Source organism: Huiozyma naganishii, chromosome 2 (assembly GCF_000348985.1).
Source record: "Huiozyma naganishii CBS 8797 chromosome 2, complete genome".
Classification (NCBI taxonomy): domain Eukaryota; kingdom Fungi; phylum Ascomycota; class Saccharomycetes; order Saccharomycetales; family Saccharomycetaceae; genus Huiozyma; species Huiozyma naganishii.
In genome coordinates this window covers 992,991-1,014,431 of record NC_035923.1, presented here as the reverse complement: position 1 = coordinate 1,014,431, position 21,441 = coordinate 992,991, and the positions used below count along the sequence as shown (strand labels likewise).

The following is a 21,441-nucleotide window of genomic DNA, read 5'->3' as shown; positions in this document are numbered from 1 at the left end:
TTTATACATGTATATATCATTTTCTCATTTAATTGGACTATCCATTGTGGCCATCAAGTCTTATATGGCCATTGAGTGAATGATCAAACCAAGGGTAGTTTTGGTTGGTTCAGACTGTGAAATACTCCCTTGTTGCAAAAATACATTAAAATGATATGAGCTGATGCTGAAGCAGTTGTGACATATTATTTCTGAAAAAGTATGAGTGGGTTTGGCAAGTATCTATAGCTTTTAAACTTCTGTCTCAAAACAAACCAACGACATTATATAAAGATCAATTTGTTTATGCTACTGTGGTAAACTGTATGGATCGTGTATAGCTATTTTTAAAAGCAGATGATCCGTCTCGAATTGTCATAGCTGCATGTGTTTCACCGGCGATTATCGAGTCATATAGTAAACTAGAGTAGCATACATTAGAAAGAAGCGACAATGCTGGACCCCATTTAGACGAGTCTCAATAGCGGGGAGTCAAGAGGTTAGTGTAAGACTCGGTTGTTGATGTGGACTAGGGTCAAACTAGGTTCTTATACAATCTAGCTAATATTTAAGTATATACTCTAGTCTACCCGTTGGTTGTGCCTTGCTATGATTATTAGTTAATTAGTTATTCTTAGTAAATTCCCATTGTTATCCTTGGTTCATATTCAGAGAAGCTTCAAGACCTGAGACAATCCTGCATGGGCTGGTTATATATGATTCGGAAGTATCTGTGGGGTGCACTTATTGAACATCCCTTACCAGGTTCACAGTGTTCCGTGCCGTTGTATAATTAGTGGCCAGCCAGCTATATTCGGGGACTCCCACAAATTATCCTAACACAAGAAGAGAACTTCAGCCTTCCATCCCAAACTTACCCTTCAAAGAAGTTTTAGTTTTTTGTTTAGAGGGTGATTACCATTGAAAAAGTTTCATAATCTTAGATCACCAAATAAAAAATACAGAACGTTCCACATAAAGTTTACAGTACTTGTAACGGCAATTAATGTGATCACATCAATGAGGTTGCAAGACAAGAAATGTAGTATTTAATCATTTAGCCATACAAGGGAGGAGTCACTTGTTGAGTAACGTCTTTATCGCCGAGGCTATGCAACGTAATAGAGTATGTTAGACGTTTTACTTCGCTTGACTTTCAGTTGTGGTTAAACAATAAAAAAAAAGGTTCAATGATCTTTTATTTCTTGTATCAAAGAGAGCTTAGTTTATTTAATGCAGCTAGGTTTTATATTTGTGATATTTCTCACTTGTTCGTTTCAATGGATGGGATATATTACAACATAGTATCCTTCTTATGGCATGCTACGCCATTACTCCCATTGCAAGTATGCGATAGAAAAATGAACTTTTTCATATTTGTTATCTTTGCCATTAAGTAGTCAGTTTGAGCCTATGAAAATATCACACTGCTGTCATTTACTATATCCAACATTATTTTGCTACCTTATTAAACTTTTTCAATAGTCACCCTACTTGTCGCAATGTTCAAGCATTATAACAATGTTTTGCACAAGAATCAAGTATGAAACAGAAGGGTTTTATGAAAGAGGGGTCCTTCAACTAGTAAAGTTGTTGAGTGAACTCTCTGTATACCGTTGCGTTTATGTTAAGCCCAGAGATTTTTTCCAATTAAACGAAACGTGTATTTACCTAGAAGGGTAATTACAACTTTTTAACAAAAATAAAACAAAAAACTGGTTCACATCAAGTAGGAAACAATTACGTTTCAAATGGACGTTCTTACAAGTCAACCAAACTACCAAAGGTCCAGATATTTAAAGCGAGGGGTACTTGGAGTAATATATTGAAAGATGCTGTCTCGTTGTAACATATTCTCTATCTGAAAACAGCAAGTATTATTGTACTACTCAACTGCCATCTAGAAAAACATTTAAAACCTCAATAATGCGTACCACCACCCTTACTTGGATCGTTCCAACTCTTTTGACTGGTGCAAAGCCCACCGTCACTACTGGTGTTTCCTTCAAACCTTTGAATACTCGTGAAGCTACGGCTTTCAGCGTTGAAACTGTCCCAGTTTTTGCAAACCACCAGAACATGATGGGAGTTTTTAAGTACTTTTATTCTTGGGAATATGAAGGCAAGGAACCAACAACAACAACTTTGGATTTTTTTTAGATATGCTTTGTTTTTTCGAGGAGCCTACCATTATCTTTTAATTCCCATTCCCATACAACCTTGGTGAACATATATATCTGGTAAATACGTTTTATAGGTGTTCTTTATCTTCACTGTCAATTTTGATGTTGCAAGTTGCAGAGCTGTTCTAAAACAATATGTCTGGTTTCTCAAATTTTTGTGCTGTATAATTGCATTATATGTCAGTAACACACCCTTTGAAAGAAACAAAGAGGTAGAGGATTTTTCGTAAGTTGAAAGAAAAGCATTCAGAAACTAGAGCTGTTGGTGAGCATTTTCCATTACATGAAAGACAAAGATCATGAGCGGCTATTTTTTTTTTGTGACTTGTCAAGTATCTCATAACAAAAAAACCTTGATGAACGGCAGGCAAAGGATAAAATGTACTACTAATTTTGAGGTGTGATTAATGTAAATGGTACCGATCTGTTCCAAAAAAAAAAGTTTCGAAAAATAGTACTGGTCTTTTTTTCCTGGGATTTGATCATGCACCTGTGAGTCTAACTGCACCCCCCAGACAATAGGTGTTGGGATCTTTTTAAGGATTTCACTGGGTTACTTGTTGTTCCTTTGGTTCAAAACATGTTGTTCTAACAAAAGTTTTTCTTATTAAATATATGGAATTTGGTTCATATACACTGATTTTTATCCTTACAGATGTAGGGTATAAATAAACATATAATGTCAGAAATAGAATTGCATATATTCGTACAATATTAGGTTACTTATCGTTATATAAAAGGTAAAGGATCTTTATATATTTCCCTTTTATAATTTATATCCCGGAGAAGTTTCCGGAGTTGGGCACGCCCCGTTTGCTGGAAGAACCCGTCACACTCTTGGTTCACTTACGTCTCCAGTTTCAAACTTCTATTTTTTTTGAATCTAGCTGGATGTAGTCCGTTACATATTTCTGTTTAGAGAAACCGATTCAGTTGACATAACTTTGCCTCTGCTATTTAGAACAAGCAATGGGCCCCCCCTGTTCCAGTTACAAGCAAGGACCGATCCGGCCACTTCGCTATAGACACTGGGTTGCAGTCAGGTGATATTACAACAAATATGTCAGTTGGAGTAGGTTGTTCTATAACCACTTTGTCCCAAGGCATATCTTCATCTCAAGTGAACCACATCCTTTTGTTCCAAGGTCGTTTTGATAATTTTGGTTCTGTTGAATATGCTATCTAATACTCAAGTAAGCTTGGTTTTTCTTGCCTACCCCCACCTTTGGAGTATTGTTTTCTAAACTTATTACTCATTTTAGAGTACCGATCAGGCGTGTGTTCTAGTCAGCATTAATAAAGGTGAACTTAATTATAGGATAACTAGATTTGATCAAAGCTCTCGAAGGATCTTAGCTTGTTGTTGGTTGTTCCTCTGGACCAAGACATCTCAGGATGTAGTTGTTTATGAACAAAGTTCTCGAAGCTTCTCAACGTGTTGTTAGTTGTTCCTCTTTGCCAAGACATATCTTAGTATCAGATAAATTATTTTATAAACCTTGTATAAAACGGTTTCTTGCCCTCACAGATGTAAGGAAAATATATAAAAAAAACAAGCAAATTGGAAATAATCTGTGTTGAGAATTACTTCGAGACGACGGTCTATATCGTGGCTATTTATATGATTCATTCTGGAAGAAATATCAAACAAATTCACGATGCGTTATAAATTCTTAATTCGTTTTTGCAAACAAATCGCGAAAATATCTCGTCTTATTTTCATCCACATTTCACATTCCGTAGATGACTGCGTACAGACGCGTGGATACTGTTGACGTGTCATAAACACCAATTGTAGCATCTATTCCACGTAACGAACGTCGTAGAGACATGAAACTTCTACATCACACGGAGTGCATGTTCGTATCTCTATTTCCAACAGTTTAACCTGTATTATAGGAATTCTTGCCCTCACCGTAGTGAAAAAGAAACCTCCAAATAAAATATAAAATTGAATATTAATCTTGCTAAAATTCTTCGAGAGAAACGAGCTATATCGTGTGCTTTTATATGGTTAATTTTGAGATGAATAAACCACTTCGTCCACGATGCAAAACTTTTCCTATTCGGCTATTCCTAACCAAAGAGGAAATGTTTTGGCTTGTGTTAGCTTTCATTTTACGCGTTACTACCGAATCTGGGTAAAAACGCGTGAATGACAGCTGGCGAGACCACTACCTCAATTGTAGCATCTAGAATTTTACTTCTAACCGCATTTCTGTATTCATCTGCGGAATTCCAACAAGATTTATTAGTAAAATATCTATAAAAAGCTGTAGTTTGTTGCTAAGGGTTGCCTTGTGGAAGAGGGGTTATTGTTTGTGTCTCGTATATGTGAGTTGTTGTCATAACTGAGAACTGTGTGAGTTCGTGATTGAGAGCTGGGTTTCGTAATTGGAAGTGTGTGAGTCCCATGTTACAATTTTTTTATCAATTAATTGGTTGTTTGGCCGAGCGGTCTAAGGCGCCTGATTCAAGAAACATAATACTTTCTTAACCGCTGAACACAGTGGGAACACTCAGGTATCGTAAGATGCAAGAGTTCGAATCTCTTAGCAACCATTTCCTTTTTTGTTTTTGAATCTATAGTGTCCGTTGTGCGGGGTAACTCTATTACGACTGTTAGAAGGGCAATAGTTTTCTGGCTTTCTTATATATGAGTAGAACGTGTTGAACCAAGTACTTCATGTACTTGTCTCTTTTCTCTTCTAAGCTCAGTTCACTCATATTTTCTCAAATAATCTGTTGTTCTTTTTACCTTCTACATAACAGCTCCTCTACGAGAGACTAGCACACTAGTCTCTCTTTATATACGCGCGATCCAGAAGTAATCACAACCTGCGTCTAGTGAAGACTTTTCTGTCATTCTTTACGAAGCTTCACTGGACGCTCAACAGAACGTAATTGTATGCAAAAGAGTAGCATCAAAAGAAGAGGGTCTGAAAGGGAAACACGGTCACGTGGGTGATTTGGTGATCACTACGTAAGAACGGGATATTATTACCAATTCTTCTGTCTTCTCTTCGTTGAATGTTACCTAGGCGGTTACCTAATGCTGATTAGCGCAAATTAAAGAGAGGATCCACTACAGTGCGCGCTATTTACCGGATTTCTGACTGACTGACAGCTTATCTCCTAACGGAGTGTTGTTCGTGTAGCAAACGTGACGCGTCAAATAATTTTTGTAAACAAAAAGAAAGAAAAACATTTAATCTTTTTCTAAAAAATTAAGAAAAAGCTGAAGTGACGCGACGCGTAGTAAAGTTGTAATAACTTCAAGTTGGAAGTTGTGGCAATATCCAGCCTGGTCCAACTGTCCCTGAAGTCTCGAACGGCATTGCTTGTGTGATGTATATCAAGCGTGTTGTTATTAAAGGTTTTAAAACCTATAGGAATGAGACGATAATTGATAACTTTTCGCCTCATCATAATATTGTTATTGGTTCTAATGGTTCAGGAAAGTCCAACTTTTTCGCTGCTATACGATTTGTCTTGAGTGATGATTACTCTAATCTGAAGAGAGAAGAAAGACAGGGTCTAATACATCAAGGCTCAGGATCGGTAATGAGCGCATCGGTAGAAATTGTGTTCCACGATCCGGATCACAGAATTATCTTGTCTTCAGGAGTGATTCCTAGACCAAATGATGAAGTATTTGTCAGGAGAACCGTCGGGTTGAAAAAGGACGATTACCAAATCAATGACAGGAACGTGACGAAAAGCGATCTGGTTAGGATGCTTGAAAGTGCAGGGTTTTCAATGGGCAGCCCCTACAACATCGTACCACAAGGTCGTATTATTGCATTAACGAACGCCAAAGACAAGGAAAGGCTATTACTGCTAGAAGACGTAATAGGTGCCAAATCATTTGAAACAAAACTACGCGCTTCTTTGAAAAATATGAAGGATACCGAATTTAAGAGGAACCAGATTATGAAAGAAATGGATGAACTGAAGGGCAAATTGAAGGAAATGGAGGAAGAGAGGAAGGAACTTGAACGGTATAATAACATGGAAAGAAATCGGAAAGTTTTCCAGTTCACTTTGTACGACAGGGAATTAAGTGGTATCATAAACCAGATCGAAAGTTTGGATGACAATTATAACTCGACAGTTACATCGTCAGAGCAGTACATCCAGGAACTTGATAAACGGGAGGGTGTGATCGAGCAAGTTACTTCTCTACTGCAAAGGATCGACAATAAATTGAAATTGAAAACCACTACAGATTTGGAACAGGCCAAAGCAATTCAATTGGAAATCTCAAACAGACTGGGTGACCTGAATATTAAAATAAAAGACCTGAAAAGACAAATCGCTTCTCATGATGAACAAAATAATGCGGACAATATCAATTTGAACGTGATTACAAAAGAGATTCAAAGCAGACGTGCAAAACTCTTGAAAATTCTTCCAAGGTTCGAAGCTTTGACAAAGGAAGAAGCACAATACAAATTAAAATTAGCACAACTTCAGCAACGTCAAAGAGATTTAAGACTGAAGAAGGGAAATTATGCAAGGTTCGAAACTAAGGAAGAGAGGAATCAATGGATTGAAAAGGAGATACTTGAGCAACAGGAGCTATTGCATAGTTTACAAAAGACCTCAACGGCACTCATTGCAGAGCGGCAGCAGCTTCAAAGCAGTCTATCTACATTAGATATGGAGATCGAGGAACTGTCTGATTCGGTCGAAGGCCCCGGAACTGTTGGCGAATTAGAAGATGTAGCGCAACAGTTGACCGTTATGAAGGAAAAATATGTTAAGGCAATAGATGAGCGTAAAGAACTTTGGAGAACTGAGCAAAAACTTCTTTCAGTGTTGGACACATTATCGGATGACGTTAGGTTATCAGAAAGAGCACTTAACGAGACTATGAACAAAAACCTTGCCAACGGAATAAGTAGCATCAAAGAAATAACGGAAAAGTTGAAGCTGTCGCCAGATGCTGTATTCGGTACCCTAGGGGAATTGCTCAAGGTGAGCGAAAAATACAAGACGTGTGCCGAGGTGGTAGGAGGAAACTCCCTTTTCCATGTCGTGGTTGACACTGATAAGACAGCATCGTTGTTGATGCGGGAGCTTTACAAAATGAAAGGTGGTAGAGTGACTTTCATGCCGCTGAACAGATTACACGAAGACAGCGGAGTAACGTTTCCGCCGCAAGATCAATCGGCCGCATGCACACCCCTCTTGAAGAAAATCAAGTATGACGCAAAATTTGAGAAGGCTGTAAAACATGTGTTCGGGAAGACTATAGTTGTCAGAGACCTTACTACAGGTGTGAAGATGGCTAAAAGTTATCAGTTGAATGCCATTACCTTGGATGGCGATCGTGCCGATAATCGAGGTGTATTGACGGGTGGGTATCTAGATCAACGTAAGAAGACCAGGCTTGACGCGTTAAAAGCACTGACTAATTCCAGAAACCAACATGAACTTACCAACAAGGAACTACATGCAATTAAAGGAAAACTACAAGAAATTGATACGACTATCGACAACCTTAATGGTGAAATGAGAAACATCGCAACTCGGAAGGAAACCATCCTAGCTAACATGGAACAGTCCAGAATGCAATTCAATAAAAAAAAGAGCCAAAAGGTGTTGCTCAATGAGTCCTTAATGCAGCTCTCTCAAAAAATGGAAAAGAATAATCTAAGCATAAAGGCCGTAGAAGACAAAATATCTAACTACAAAGATAATTTAACTCAAGATTTCGAGAACGAACTCTCGGCTAATGAAAAAGAGGAATTAGAATCAGTGTCTCAATCGGTCCTTACCATTTCTAACGAATTGGATGTCACCACAGAATCGCTTGAAAGCATAACGTCAACTATAGACCAGTTGAACGCGGAGTTAGACTCAAAGTTAGTACCCCAGGAGATTTTGTTGAAGAGCAAACTCTCTGATGTTGGTGATTCGTACACAGATGATCTGAAGAAAAATGTTGACGCCTTAATGCAGCAACAACACCTCGTATCAATAGAGAGTGAATCTGCTGTCAAAGACGTTGACGAAATTCAAAAAGAAATCGACAGCTTGACCGGCGAGAAAAATAACAACGAAAAGATCTTGGAGAAAGCTAATTCACAGCAGCGTTCACTGTTGAAAAAAATAGAAGGATTCCAAAAAGATGTCGAAAAGAATATGATTAAAAAAACAACACTCACTGCCAGGCGGGACGAACTGCAACAAAAGATTAGAGAAATCGGGCTGCTTGCAGAAGACGCCCTGAACAAATTTACCGCCTTATCGAGCGAAGATTTATTGAGTAAGTTAAATGAAGTGAACAAGAATATCGCCGGTTTATCAAACGTCAATAAAAGGGCTTTTGAAAACTTCAAGAGATTCAACGAAAAACAAAGAGAACTTTCTCAAAGGGCAGCTGAGCTGGAAGAGTCAAAAGTGTCAATCCAAGATTTAATTGAGAGGCTGAAACAGCAGAAAATATCTGCCGTGGACAATACCTTTAAAAAAGTATCAGACAATTTTGTTACTGTCTTTGAACAACTGGTGCCGAAAGGTACCGCCAGACTAATAATACACAAAAATACCGATAAGGGTGACCTTGCAGTTAGAGACGAAGATGTTGATGAAGATGTGAACATGGATGGGGAGTCTCAGGATCTGGAGTCCGTGTATACAGGTGTCTCCATTTCAGTCTCCTTCAGTTCCAAAAAGAATGAACAATTGCGCGTCGAACAGCTCTCCGGTGGACAAAAAACAGTTTGTGCTATTGCCCTCATCTTAGCTATTCAGATGGTAGACCCTGCCCCATTTTACTTATTTGATGAGATCGACGCAGCGCTAGACAAACAGTATAGAACTTCGGTTGCAAACGCCATTAAAAAGCTATCCAAAAATGCCCAGTTTATATGTACAACGTTCAGAACGGACATGTTGGCGGTAGCGGATAGGTTCTACAGGGTAAAATACGAAAATAAGATTTCGACAATAATCGAAATTAATAAGCAAGATGCTATGAGCTTTGTGAGAGGAAGTAATAAATTTTCGGATGTGTAACCACACCATAACTAGCTATATATATATGTATTGTTATACATGACATTGTTTCTCCTGATGCATACTGCTATCGAGTCGTTTCTCGAAGAGTGAGAAGCAAATGTGGTAAACAAAGCAGAGGCCATGCGTTCAAGAGAAGGAAAATGAGATTAAATGATTGATACCAATATATCGAAAAAATTGAGAAAGTATACATAATTTTACACATAGTGGACTAATAATTTTATCCACCCTCATTTCATACACGGTTGGTAATTTACCAATGGATATATGCTTTAAAGGGGATTCCTCGCTGCTAAATTAACTTCCTGACTTTTCCAACCTGGTGTCAGCGAAAGATTCTGAGCTTTTGGCAAATCTTTCGAATCTTTTCACAACATCTGAAGAATTGAATGACGGACTGGTTATTTCTGGAATTTGAATGCTGTTCCTGTTCGATACAGCATGACTGGACACTAGACTATGCGGTGGCGAATGAAACATACTTTTTTTTTAGATTGAGACGGCAGCTTCAAAGATAGACCTTTGACCAGATGAGCTAAAGATTTGCTCCTTGAACAATCGTGTGCATCATTGTTTGATGATTGGAAACTTGTTTCCTGTTTTTTAGCAACCTCTTGAGAACGCAGATTAGCAGAATTAAGTGATGCTCCACTACTAGTGACTTGGCCAGTTGTTGCAATGGTTGTATTTATAGTACGGTTACTGGTATTTTGGATTTGAGAATTCTTAGCTGTCAAAAGTGGTGGAAAGTTATGACGTATTGCTCTGTACTCAGTATTACCAAGACTAGCGCCTTTTGATGAAATATCCTTTTTGGCCAATCTCTGTTTACCTGATGTGTATGCAATGAAGTTATCTGCTGAAGAATGACCACCAATGATACGGAGGTTTCCGGCGGGATCTAATCCTAGAGCCCGAGAATTTGCTTCTATACGTTTGGAGAGGGTTTCCTTTGAAGCAATTGGACCCGTTTCTCGACAATTTAAGCTCAAACCTCTATAAGAAACTGTCTTATCTTGTTGCTTTTTATTCTCTAATTCTTTTGTGGGCTGATCTATTTTGGCATTCAAGGATTGAAGTACATGGTCTTCAATTACCCTCTCTTTCAAACTCTGACTCACAAGTTTTAAATCTTTCTCCGGCTCAAATGATCGAGCAGGTTCATCTTCAGAAGAAACCTCCGTCACAATGCCTGTAGAGCTGTCACTGGAATAATCTTCTGAGTCATATAGTTCTCCTCCGCCACTGGTTTCACTCGACGTTGTGGGGTGAGCAGTGTCTGCCACCCAGTTCTGACTAGAAAGCTTTTGAGCAGCCTTTTTGGCAGCGTTCCTTGTTATCCTTGATGGGAGAATATTTCTTGGATCTGGTCGCGAATTATCAATATCTTTATTGAGTACTGTGAGATACGGCTTTTTTCTAGACTTCCCATTCGGTAATGAAATTTTATGAGTTCTCGAACTACCTCCTAGCCAGGGTAAATGATCAAAGTCCTTATTAGCAAACATTTCTATCAGATCAGATTTCAGAAAACTGGAGTTACTGAGAGAATGTAAAGACGAGTCATTCTGTTGGGAGTCTTGATCGCTGATATGTGCATTCTCATTACTGCTCAAGATCCTACTCGCAGGATCGAAAGTAAATTTTGTGGTCGTCTCTACAGAGGGAGAGTGCTGGCTTGGTCGATTCTGTACGAGTTCGCTATTACCTGTAGTTTTATTCGTCGAGTTCACGATTTGCAGCTCTGAATGCTTATTTTCCATAATCTTTTCAAATATGCTCTTACCCTTGGTCTTTGGCTTATCAGTCTCAACACTCTCAGTCTTTCTTCTTTTATCTGGTAATTCAGCAAGATGTACCTGGTCTGAGATCGACCCATCACTTGTGCCGTTTACATTTTTCATTGGGGATCCTTTATCATCGGCGATCGAGCTCTGTTGTCGCTGCAAAGACATCTTCCTACTGGGTAACAGTTCATGTTTCTTGCGTATATCAGTTTCTGAAGTTCTCTCTAAAGATCTGGGGACCCTCCTTCCCGAGATTTTATTCTTCAGGTCACTACGAAGAGTTTTGGACTCTTCATCTACCGATTTGTCACCTCGTTTTTTCGAGCTAGGAGGCTCGTTTTCGGAATTTGCATACTTGGGAGTAATAACTGTCTGTGGAGGATGCCTAATAACGGTGGTCATTGGTTCTGGTTCTTCCACATCAATTAAATCGTTATTAGTATCCAGCGGGGTTAGTTTATTTGGTGTAACGGTTGATATCCTTGGTGTCCCGAGCAGAGTTTCTTGCTGTGGTACCTGCAAGTATGTTTTGCCATTTTTGTAGTTCCCATTCGGTGCTTTCGAAGTGATATCGTCAGGGACAAGTTTTCCCGTAGGTTTGTCGGTCAAACCACTCAAAATGGATTTCGGTTGGAAGGTTGTCCCCTGTCCCAAATCTGACTCATCTCCAGTCGAGCTCAGCATTATGGAGTCAATATCTCTATAAGGTTCTTGAGACAACGATGTAGCAACCCTCGTAAATGGCACGGCGATCTTACACCCTGATGTACTAGACGATGGACTCGGTGCAGGCTTCGATAGTCTCTTCTTTGAGATCGCCAAAACCTCACCATGCAGTTTTTGACCTGAATTCTGAACAGGCTCCTCAAATTTCCCGTTTAGTTTTCTTCTTTTCAACTGAGGGTACTTCGAAACTGCCGAATATTTGTCAAACTCGATGTTCTTGTTTATTAACACTCTGACCACATTATTCATGCAGAACACATCCTTGATAATAAAGTCGGGATCCAAATCGTTACATTTATTATCCTGCAGGGTGCATATCTGAAAATCATCGTCCATATCTCGATACATTTTATCTAGTTTATCCATGATTATATTTGAAAGTTCGTACAGGGTATTATTCGGGCTGGTCAAAACAAGGAATTTTTTCACGCATTTCTCAAACTGAGTTCTTGCATACAGCAGGTTACGCACATTGCTGTTCAGTTGAGATACTGAGTTGTTCGAAGGCACCTTCAACGATCTATCGTACGGATTGATTCCATTTTTAAAAAGAGTTGAGGTATTGCTTAATGTATTGTTGGACGGGGGAATGGTCAATCCGGCAGCCGGCTGAATGAATTCTAATGCCCTCGGAGGAACCAAAACAACCTGCAGTTTGAGCATATAATACAGCGATGGAAACCTGCCACGCTATATTCAAGCTGAAGGTATGTGATGAGCTAGTTTTGAATATTTTTTTTTAGTATGGTACAACTTAAACACAATTTTTTTTTGTTCCTGCTTACTATAAATGGGAATTGTTGACGGTCTGGCTATTATAGGGTAGTAGAGTAACGAGGAGATAAAGGTCCAGGTGCGACTTTCTGATATTCCAGTAGCAATCCTCTCAAATAGTAGTACCTGGTCGGTACTTATCTTTCCCACAGAAATGAAATTTGGGTCTGTAGCCCTCTTTATCAAGTGGAAAATGTAAATCAAAATGCTGATAAATTTTATACGCTTACCTCCTCCTCTAACGAGGATTGAGACAACAAAAACATAACAGCAAAGGACAACATCTGCCCGTCCCTCTCTTAATGTTGGAATATGTTGAGCGTGAAGTGAAGCTTCGTAAAGAATGACAGAAAAGTCTTCACTAGACGCAGGTTGTGATTACTTCTGGATCGCGCGTATATAAAGAGAGACTAGTGTGCTAGTCTCTCGTAGAGGAGCTGTTATGTAGAAGGTAAGAAGAATAACAGATTATTTGAGAAAATATGAGTGAACTGAGCGTAGAAGAGAAGAGAGACAGGTACATGAAGTACTTGGTGCAACAGGTTATGAGCCCTGCAGTCGTGAGTAGTAAACCTATTCCCACTGTGCTTACCGGTTCTTTGAACTTCGATCTATGGTTCAGTCGAATCTGTTCACTCGTTGACATTACTAGCCTAGAATGGGCTGAGTATATGGAGACTGGGCAAATCTCTCAAACCATATTGGGAAGAAACCTAGGTCCCCGTCATGTTATGACGCTCCGCAAGACATTTGAACAAGCGTTATACTTGGTCATCGAGACCTCAGTGAATGATGAGATCAAAGTAATTATTGAAAATTACTATCTTAATCATCAAACTTCTACGTCGCTAGACGTGCTGAAGTATCTCAAATCGGAGTATTCTGACTTGAAAGTGAGGGGCTATGTAGAAACTGCCTCAAATCTCAAACCAATGATGAATAATAGCTTGAAGGAACAAGCTGCTTGGTCAGTAAAGTTTTGTAACCAACTGGCCAGTTATGGGCGCATTGATGACCCGAGGTCTTCTCCAGAGGAGAGAATGGCGGCCTTGGTATTAATGGCGCTAAACCCGGACAAAATCAAATCGTGTATGAGTTTTGTCGGGAAGCGTAAATCGGTGTCCTTAAAGGAAGTTTACGATTTACTCCAAGATCTTGGAGAAGGGAAGGCGGAACATGGCGAGGTAGCCATGGCCGCTAAAGGGAGCACCTATCACTCTCAGATCAAGTGTTTCCACTGTGGTGAAAACCATCCGATTAGTAAGTGCGCAAAGTATAAGCGGGACTATCCGGATGCTGAGATTTTCAGATCGCATGGAAAAAGAGGTGGACCACAAAGCTTATATGCTACGCTATACGCATCAACACCGCTTTTCAAAGGGAACTGGGTTTTTGATAGCGGTGGTTCGATCCATGTATGCAATGATGCGAAAATGTTTAGCGAGCTGAAGATGTGTAAACGGGAGGAGTTGACTGGTACTGTGGGGAACGCCACCACCAAAGGATTCGGAAAAGTTCAAACTAATGGCTTCCTTTTGAACAATGTGGCTTATTTTCCTGATGTGGGTTTCAATTTGATATCCATTTCAGCAGCAACGGCAACATCAAATGGTCGTTTTGTTTTTGGAAAGAATTCCTTACAAATGGTCAGCTCGGATGGTACGAAGTCTATGATGGCTAAACAGAAAAATGGGCTTTATCTTTTAAAGACATTGTTGAACCAGGTACTTTATGTACCTGTCTCTCTTCTCTTCTACGCTCAGTTCACTCATATTTTCTCAAATAATCTGTTATTCTTCTTACCTTCTACATAACAGCTCCTCTACGAGAGACTAGCACACTAGTCTCTCTTTATATACGCGCGATCCAGAAGTAATCACAACCTGCGTCTAGTGAAGACTTTTCTGTCATTCTTTACGAAGCTTCACTTCACGCTCAACAAAATTAATACGGGAAAGCTAGACAAAAAAGAATTGGACGAGTCCGGAGTCGAACCGAAGACCTCTCCCATGCTAAGGGAGCGCGCTACCAACTACGCCACACGCCCGTAATTTTTATAATTTTGAGATGCAGTAACACCTACATTATGACCTAAATAATAATTAGGCTATTACCCTGCTTGGCGCTAACGGTACGTGGACGACGTTCCACTCGCACGTATATAAACCGGTATGTACGTATGTACTCGTATGTATGTTGGTGTTCTCTAATAAAGAGACCAAGCATTAATTATAGAGTGACTAGATCCATCAGTGGGTTATCTATATACGATTGTACTATATCACAAATTTTAAGAAATTATAAGGTGTTTATACATAACTCACTAATGTATTGTTTTGATTAATGCTAGTTCTTTTTTTGTTACTACAGACTTGAAAAAATGTTTGAGCAGCATGCTGCTCAAATCTTAGCATGAATAAAGGATGAAATAAAGTACCTGAGCGTTAGACAGCAACTTGTCCAAGTTTGCCAAAGCGGAGCTGAACACCTAAAGCGACAACAGCTCGGGGATTCCAATTTTTCGACTTTGTGCTTAATGGAATTTCATCCGTGATGTACAACATTAGGCCCTCCATGTTCTGGACATAATGTTTTCTTAACGGTTTCATGTTTGGTAAATTCTCCGTTACTATATTTTGGATTGTCAGTGTTGGAAATTATAGGTCCAAACCCTATAATCTTCCTTAAGATAAGTACATTTTTGTCTCACGTGAAAATGGAGAATTGTCACAACAGTATTTTTCACTGGAAAAATATATTGGAAGATATCTCTAGATAGTATTATGTACACTACATAGTTCTGTTTAGAGAAGCCGATACAGTTTTCATATAAGTCCTATCGCCTTGTGATGATGAATCCCGTCAGCGACCAGTAGTCAGCATTACCTGAGTATTTGTAGATAAACCACGAATGTTCAAACTGACTTGAATTATCTCTTCCATCAGTTCACCAATATCAACCTCAACCTTAGGTTTCATGTTGTAAACTTGTCTGTTCGAGTTAATACGATCGAATTTAACAAAGCAAAAGATCCAGATCTATAAACTGTTAATACACACCCAAACAATACTTACACTAGAGTTAGTACAAAGACCACAATTACAATGCAAAACTAAGAGAGTGCTCACCGCCCAACAGATCTTCTCTGATGCCGTTTCTTTTCTCTTTGGTCTCCAACAGACATCCGTTTCATTGGATAGACGTATGTTAGACACACCTTCTTATATTCGTTCTCATCGAAAAGCAAAAACATCTCCTGCACTCTGGTCCACTGGGAAAAGTAACACAGCCTACGTTCTTGCATACGTGGCCATCGATCAAACTGGATTGGATTGCTTCGCTTTACGGTAACTTCATACCTTTTGAACCAAAACACCCTCAGAATACCTTCCCCATTTCAGCAGCCTGACAGGAATCCTTCCCAATACTCGAAACTCACATGCTTTTCTAATAATGCTCCTAAAATGCGTTTCACTTTATTATCCAAACTTTTTACGAGTGAAAGCGAACCTGAATGTTTTCGTTGACGACGATTGAGCTAGCAATGGATCCCTTTGCGTAATTTCTTAATTTCGAGTCGCTGGGTAGAACACAATCTCGGTACAATTTTTCTTGGCGCTATGCGGTATCATTGAAGAAAAGAGGATCGAAAGTCGAGGGTATAAGAATGGTTTTGACTACATGAAGTCCAAGCACATGGTGACCGCTCCCGCGATGCTAAACAACCTCTACAAGTTGAACCTGATGTTGACAGTGTACGAGGAGGCATGGGAGGATTTACGCTCAAACAAGCTGGATGTTCTGTATTATTTTGCGACTGTGGGAGGGCGTAGGAGTTTTTCACAACTCTGGGAGGTTGCGTCGCTCGATGGTCTGGAGAGATGCCTGCCTTTCGACGAAATGGGGCGCTACAAACAATTTGGTTTCGTCCCGCCGATGGCAGGTGTTGAACAGCAGGTGTCACAGGTCGCTAGTGCGAGCATTATGGATACGTTCACTTACTCCGAGGGGAGCGGTGCAAAGTACCGGAGATATAGGGTAAACGGCAGATACACGACGCCAGCGAGAAATGTTCCAAAGAGCTGTGTGGGGTTGATGCTTTTTAGACTGTGGCACAACGTTGGCTTCATGAGCCAGATCCGGGGGCTCTTCCCAGTGTTCGGTAATCTACGTTACTTTTCGCAGCTTGTTACAACTGATCAATCTCAATTCGACTTCAAGCCGCCGGTGGGGAGAAAAGGTTACCGAGCCCACACCCTTAATCCTTTCTCAGGATTCAGTGGACTACAGCATAGCTCTCAATTTGTTATCTAATTCCCGTTAGTCCTCCTGCAAGACAGCAAAAAAGAGTTGAATCCAATATCGTGGTTCGACCATTTGTCCCATTCAAGCAGTCCAATTTTGAAGGCCATCAGATATAATAATGTTTCTTTCAAATAGCTCACAACCACGGTAGCAACCTTAAACACTATTATATTTCTCGCTAATTTAACTTGTAATCGTTGTTGAAGTTCCTCCAGTCTGTCAACTCCAACAAATGTCTCATTGTTGGCCTACCATGAGGACAATTCCAAGGCTTATCCAGTGTCCCCAGATGTTTGACAACACGGGCCATTGTTGTCTTTGTTAACGGTTTGCCTATCATTATACTACTGCGGCAAGCCCTCATTGCAAACATTGCTCTCACTTTTGAACATCGCACATGAGAACAAGGACTCCCATTTTGGTCCTTGATCAACTGTAACAACTCATCAAAATCGTCCATGTCAAACACGGTCTGCTTGCTGTAGGGAAAGCTCATTAATTTTATTCTCTGACCGGTAGCGTCATCCTCTTCAATAGAAAGCTTGAACCCATTCGATTCAAAAACATTAATGTTATCCATCACAATAAGCTCATCAATAAATGGTAACTCAATTACCCTAGGCACTAATAGCTGCTGTGATTGGAATTTGGTGGTTCTCTGTAAAGTCTCAAAATTGTATTTTTCGTCGCTAGCGTGTTGATCTACAATAAACAAATCAAACTTACCATCAGGGTTAACTCTCCGAGTGATTATAAAGCCTAAATTGAATTGGCCCACAATCATCATTTTTTCAAATTCCTGTTTATTAACCGTTAAGGTCAAGTACTCATCTGTTTCTTCTGGGTCCTTTTTTATGAATTGCGTAGTAGAACTCTTGCTCATTCGGTCTGATCCAAAAGTAAGACTCATATCGCATTTAGAAATGGAAACCGTGGTTTCCAAATGTTCTATAAAGGGGTCTGGTTCGTCAATTCCCTCACGAGAGCTGACACCTAATGCCCTGGGAGTTACACTGTCGTTGAGTTCCTTCTCCGATATTGGGTATGATACTCGCGGATTTAATTCTTGATGTACGTACGGTTGAACAGCATCATCGGCCCGACTTTCATTTTTACTGCTTTCTAAATCCGGTTCGTCTTGCAAGATGACGAGTTCTTTATCCTGGGAGTAAGTTGCCTGAAATTCGAGCGCCTCTCCGTCAATGTTTACTTGAATAGTATCGGGCTTGGGTTGAGAACTGGTGTTTTCTTCAATACCCCTTTGAGTCCCAGAATCATCCCCATGTCTGAATTTCTGAAAAGCATCAACAGATATATTGCTTTCTTTGGTAGACATCATGTCTTTTTTTTGTTCATCTTCAAGTAGTGTCTCAATTTTTTCTGCTTCAAACTCTGCTGTATCAGGAGCTGTATCTTCTGTTATCAGTGTGCGATATATTGATTTTTCCAGTTCACTTTCCGATTCTTCCAAATTTTGCGAGCTTTCCTGTTCTATTGCTTCAGTGTCAGGACTGTCTTGAATCAACTTATCAAACGTGGTTTCAGTACCCGTTTCCACGTCATCACGTCGACTTCTCTTTGCTGGTCTTTGATTACTAATATGAGCATCTGAATCTTCTCCGCTGCTATTTCCTTCTTCATCCTTCGCAAAACTATGAAATATTTCTTGGCTTTGGGCCAAAGTTCCTTGAGACAGTACAGTTTTCGGTAACTGTAAATCTTGGTTTTGATAATAAACTAGAAGATGTTCTCTAAACAAGTCAATAACGTATTGCTCGTTGTGCAAAAGAACTGTACGTTTATCAGGTGTTACGTTGATATCTATGAGCCGTGTGTCCACCTGAAAATTCAAGAGAATGAAGGGGTACTGTACGTTGTTGAAAGACCTGTAAACATCATTACAGTTTTTCAGTAGTTGAGGGTACTCGATCGGCCTTTTGTTAATGTATAAAAATTGCCGATCCTTTGAGTTTCTTCCGCAGCCGAATGAGCTTTTAGATATGTAACCTTCCACGGAAATGGTGTAGTTGATACCCTCTGGTGTCTGGCTCTCTTCATCAAATTTGTACTGTTGCCTCATATGTGTCGGATTCAATTCGATTATTATTGACATCTCAGCAACACCAGATACAGCTGATGATCCAAATACATTTATGCAGTTTTTGAGGATTGTTTTCTTATTGCTAGTGGACAGCACCAAGCTTTTTTTCCCAGTGCCAGTGATGTTCCAAACAGAGAAGTTTATTTTGTCTTGAATCAAGGAATAGCTTTGTAACAGCGATATGCATTTTTGGTACTGTCTCTTTATCGTCCTTATGAATTCTTTTTGTCTCACGGGTAAATTGTGGAATAAATTAGACACCTGCACAGTAGTTCCCTTATTCCTGGACGTTATCGTTTTGCCTGATATATGTCCAGATTCATTGTATTCCACCTTATATGCCTTTGGTGGGTTGACAGTGGTGGTTACACAGACATGAGAGATACCACATAACGACGACAACGCCTCACCTCTGAAACCGAGAGTTCCAACGGCAGCGATATCTTCGAAACTAGAAATCTTGGATGTGTAATGTTTCAAAGCCAGTGTATCCAAATCACCTGTGGAGATCCCGTCTCCATTATCTGAACATTCGAATGAGTCAGTACCGTAATTTTTAAATAAGATATCGATCTGCGAACTGTGGGCATCAATACTGTTATCCACCAGCTCTTTAACTGCTGTCGTCAAATCAATGATAACCTGTCCAGAGGTTAATTTATGGATATCTACCCCCTCCAGTGAACGTATTTGGGACATGCTGTGGTCTCTTCCCGCGCTGTGTATTGTCCCGACGGGGCGGACTGACGCGTCAGTTATATCGTTAACCTCCTTTTTATTCAAAAGTAAATAAAAGACAAGACACTCGAACAGTACTGGGCGAACAGATCTTATATCGAACTGCGCATTGGCACACACATATATATACATGATATCGATGATTAGGTGAATAAGTATCAATAAATAAGTTTTTAGATGTATGGGAAGGTAATTCGTGGAGTCATTGCCCACCTCTATTCCAGGTTGGCAAATCTCTTCAGATTTTCGTAGCATAAGTAGCTGATGGAAACGGCTGGACACACTTTTGCCAAAGTTGGAACCAAACCTTTATACAGACCTGGAATCCCTTCTCTCTTTATCGTTTGCTGCAACACATCTCTGAATCCGTTGTACAGGTACGGGTGGGCGTATGTCCCCTGGGCCTGCAGTCTTGTTCTCAGCAGGTTAATTGGATACACAACGCTTGCCCCCACGGTCCCGCTGAGGGCACCCATCGGAAGCACGACGAGATTGCTCAGCGACAAATTCTCGCCCGAGATTCCTAACTGTTTAGCTTTCCTTGCTATGAACCATTTCTTCAGTGCCGTGAAGGTACCTAGGTCCAGGGCCGCGTAGGGGAAGATCCCCAGTATCCCCACTGTAACACCTCTATAAAAAATTCTTAGCCCGCCAGCTTCAAACATCTCCCGGGCAGTGTGTATTAGAAGATCGTTCCCCTTCAGAGTTGCGTCTAGTGGTGCACATTGCGCTCTAAATTTTAAGGTGTCAACAGGGTAAGTTGAGAATTGTGACACCATCCCTGCTAGACCACCGGCAAAGTATGTTGATAGTTTCGACAAGTGTTCCTTTGATTCCACGTGTTCCAATCGTGCCATCAGCTTCTTCGCTATCTCAAAAGTTCCAAACTTGATCGAGGACTCCGGGAACACTTTGAGTGCATTCAAACCGTTACCAACGTAAAATGCTCGAAGTCCGCCTTGTCTGTACAGAGTGGTAACCGCCTTGACCAAGGGAGACTTGATTTTGCTCAAGTCAGCCCTTGGATTTTTTTGGAGTAGCTTATCCTTGGAGTTGAGGAATGTAGATGACAGATCGGTGCGGGCTATTAAAAACACTTTGATTCGATCAAAAGGGGCGGTACATGTTCTAGATATCACTCCCGATATCCCACCGGCCAGAAAGTAGCTAAATCCTCGTATGAACTCGTTTGTGACAGTCATGTCCCCCTCAGAGGACAAATCTACGTCATCTTTGAAGGCGTAAAAGTATGCATATGCAGTGTTTAGTCTGGACCCGCCCACCCGGGGCATCAACAGCAAAAAATCACGCCACTGGTCATAGGTAATATATGGATCTTCCTCCTCCGCGGACGGGGTCTGCTGATTTCCTTTGCCCTTGAACGCCCACTTCAAGAAGGAATTGAGTCTTACTTTACGATTTTTCGGCGGTGTTGGTGGGTGAACGTCTGTCTCTGTACATGACGCATCCAGTTGGCCCAGGTACTTTGACACCTCCGACCTCCTAACCCTCCCATCCGCATCCTGGTCAATCCTATGGAACCCGCTCGCAATCTGGGGCTCCGCTTGCGATGCAAATTCTTGAAACTCCTCGAAATCAATGACCCCATCGCGTTTCCTGTCCATAGCATCAAACAGCGCCTCTATCCCTTTATCATACTCACTAAGAGGATGTGACTCGTTCCCCAGGGCCTCTCGCAACGTAGCCAAATCGACCTGCCCAGAATTGTGCAAGTCTAACCTTTTGAAAAGACGACCGTGTCGCCGCCTCCTCTGCTCCGCGGTCTCCCCCAAATTCGCAGCAGCCATTCTGAGCGCA

General features: G+C 40.5%; 6 protein-coding genes and 2 non-coding genes across 8 annotated transcripts; 4 read left to right on the top strand and 4 right to left on the bottom strand.

Annotated features, from left to right (window-relative positions):
• Positions 1–4,602: 4,602 nt before the first annotated feature.
• On the top strand, positions 4,603–4,724 carry KNAG0Btrna12L. The gene is made up of 2 exons: positions 4,603–4,641; positions 4,680–4,724. It is a non-coding gene; the product is annotated as a tRNA-Leu (tRNA).
• Positions 4,725–5,510: 786 nt separating this feature from the next.
• Positions 5,511–9,188, top strand: SMC3 (cohesin subunit SMC3; the record flags this gene model as incomplete). The annotated part of the gene is made up of 1 exon (XM_022606514.1): positions 5,511–9,188. One exon carries the CDS (start codon positions 5,511–5,513, stop codon positions 9,186–9,188), a length of 3,678 nt encoding a protein of 1,225 aa, XP_022463202.1.
• Positions 9,189–9,643: 455 nt separating this feature from the next.
• On the bottom strand, positions 9,644–12,367 carry NET1 (Net1p; the record flags this gene model as incomplete). The annotated part of the gene is made up of 1 exon (XM_022606513.1): positions 9,644–12,367. The coding sequence occupies one exon, from the start codon at positions 12,365–12,367 to the stop codon at positions 9,644–9,646; it is 2,724 nt and encodes a 907-aa protein (XP_022463201.1).
• Positions 12,368–12,960: 593 nt separating this feature from the next.
• KNAG0B05210 (DUF5314 domain-containing protein) lies at positions 12,961–14,292 on the top strand (the record flags this gene model as incomplete). Its single annotated transcript, XM_022606512.1, has 1 exon — positions 12,961–14,292. The coding sequence occupies one exon, from the start codon at positions 12,961–12,963 to the stop codon at positions 14,290–14,292; it is 1,332 nt and encodes a 443-aa protein (XP_022463200.1).
• A 160-nt stretch (positions 14,293–14,452) lies between these two features.
• KNAG0Btrna9A lies at positions 14,453–14,525 on the bottom strand. The gene has a single exon. It is a non-coding gene; the product is annotated as a tRNA-Ala (tRNA).
• A 1,635-nt stretch (positions 14,526–16,160) lies between these two features.
• KNAG0B05205 (uncharacterized protein) lies at positions 16,161–16,793 on the top strand (the record flags this gene model as incomplete). Its single annotated transcript, XM_022606511.1, has 1 exon — positions 16,161–16,793. One exon carries the CDS (start codon positions 16,161–16,163, stop codon positions 16,791–16,793), a length of 633 nt encoding a protein of 210 aa, XP_022463199.1.
• Positions 16,794–16,962: 169 nt separating this feature from the next.
• PMS1 (ATP-binding mismatch repair protein) lies at positions 16,963–19,584 on the bottom strand (the record flags this gene model as incomplete). Its single annotated transcript, XM_022606510.1, has 1 exon — positions 16,963–19,584. One exon carries the CDS (start codon positions 19,582–19,584, stop codon positions 16,963–16,965), a length of 2,622 nt encoding a protein of 873 aa, XP_022463198.1.
• Positions 19,585–19,838: 254 nt separating this feature from the next.
• On the bottom strand, positions 19,839–21,431 carry SAL1 (Ca(2+)-binding ATP:ADP antiporter SAL1; the record flags this gene model as incomplete). The annotated part of the gene is made up of 1 exon (XM_022606509.1): positions 19,839–21,431. The coding sequence occupies one exon, from the start codon at positions 21,429–21,431 to the stop codon at positions 19,839–19,841; it is 1,593 nt and encodes a 530-aa protein (XP_022463197.1).
• Positions 21,432–21,441: the final 10 nt, after the last annotated feature.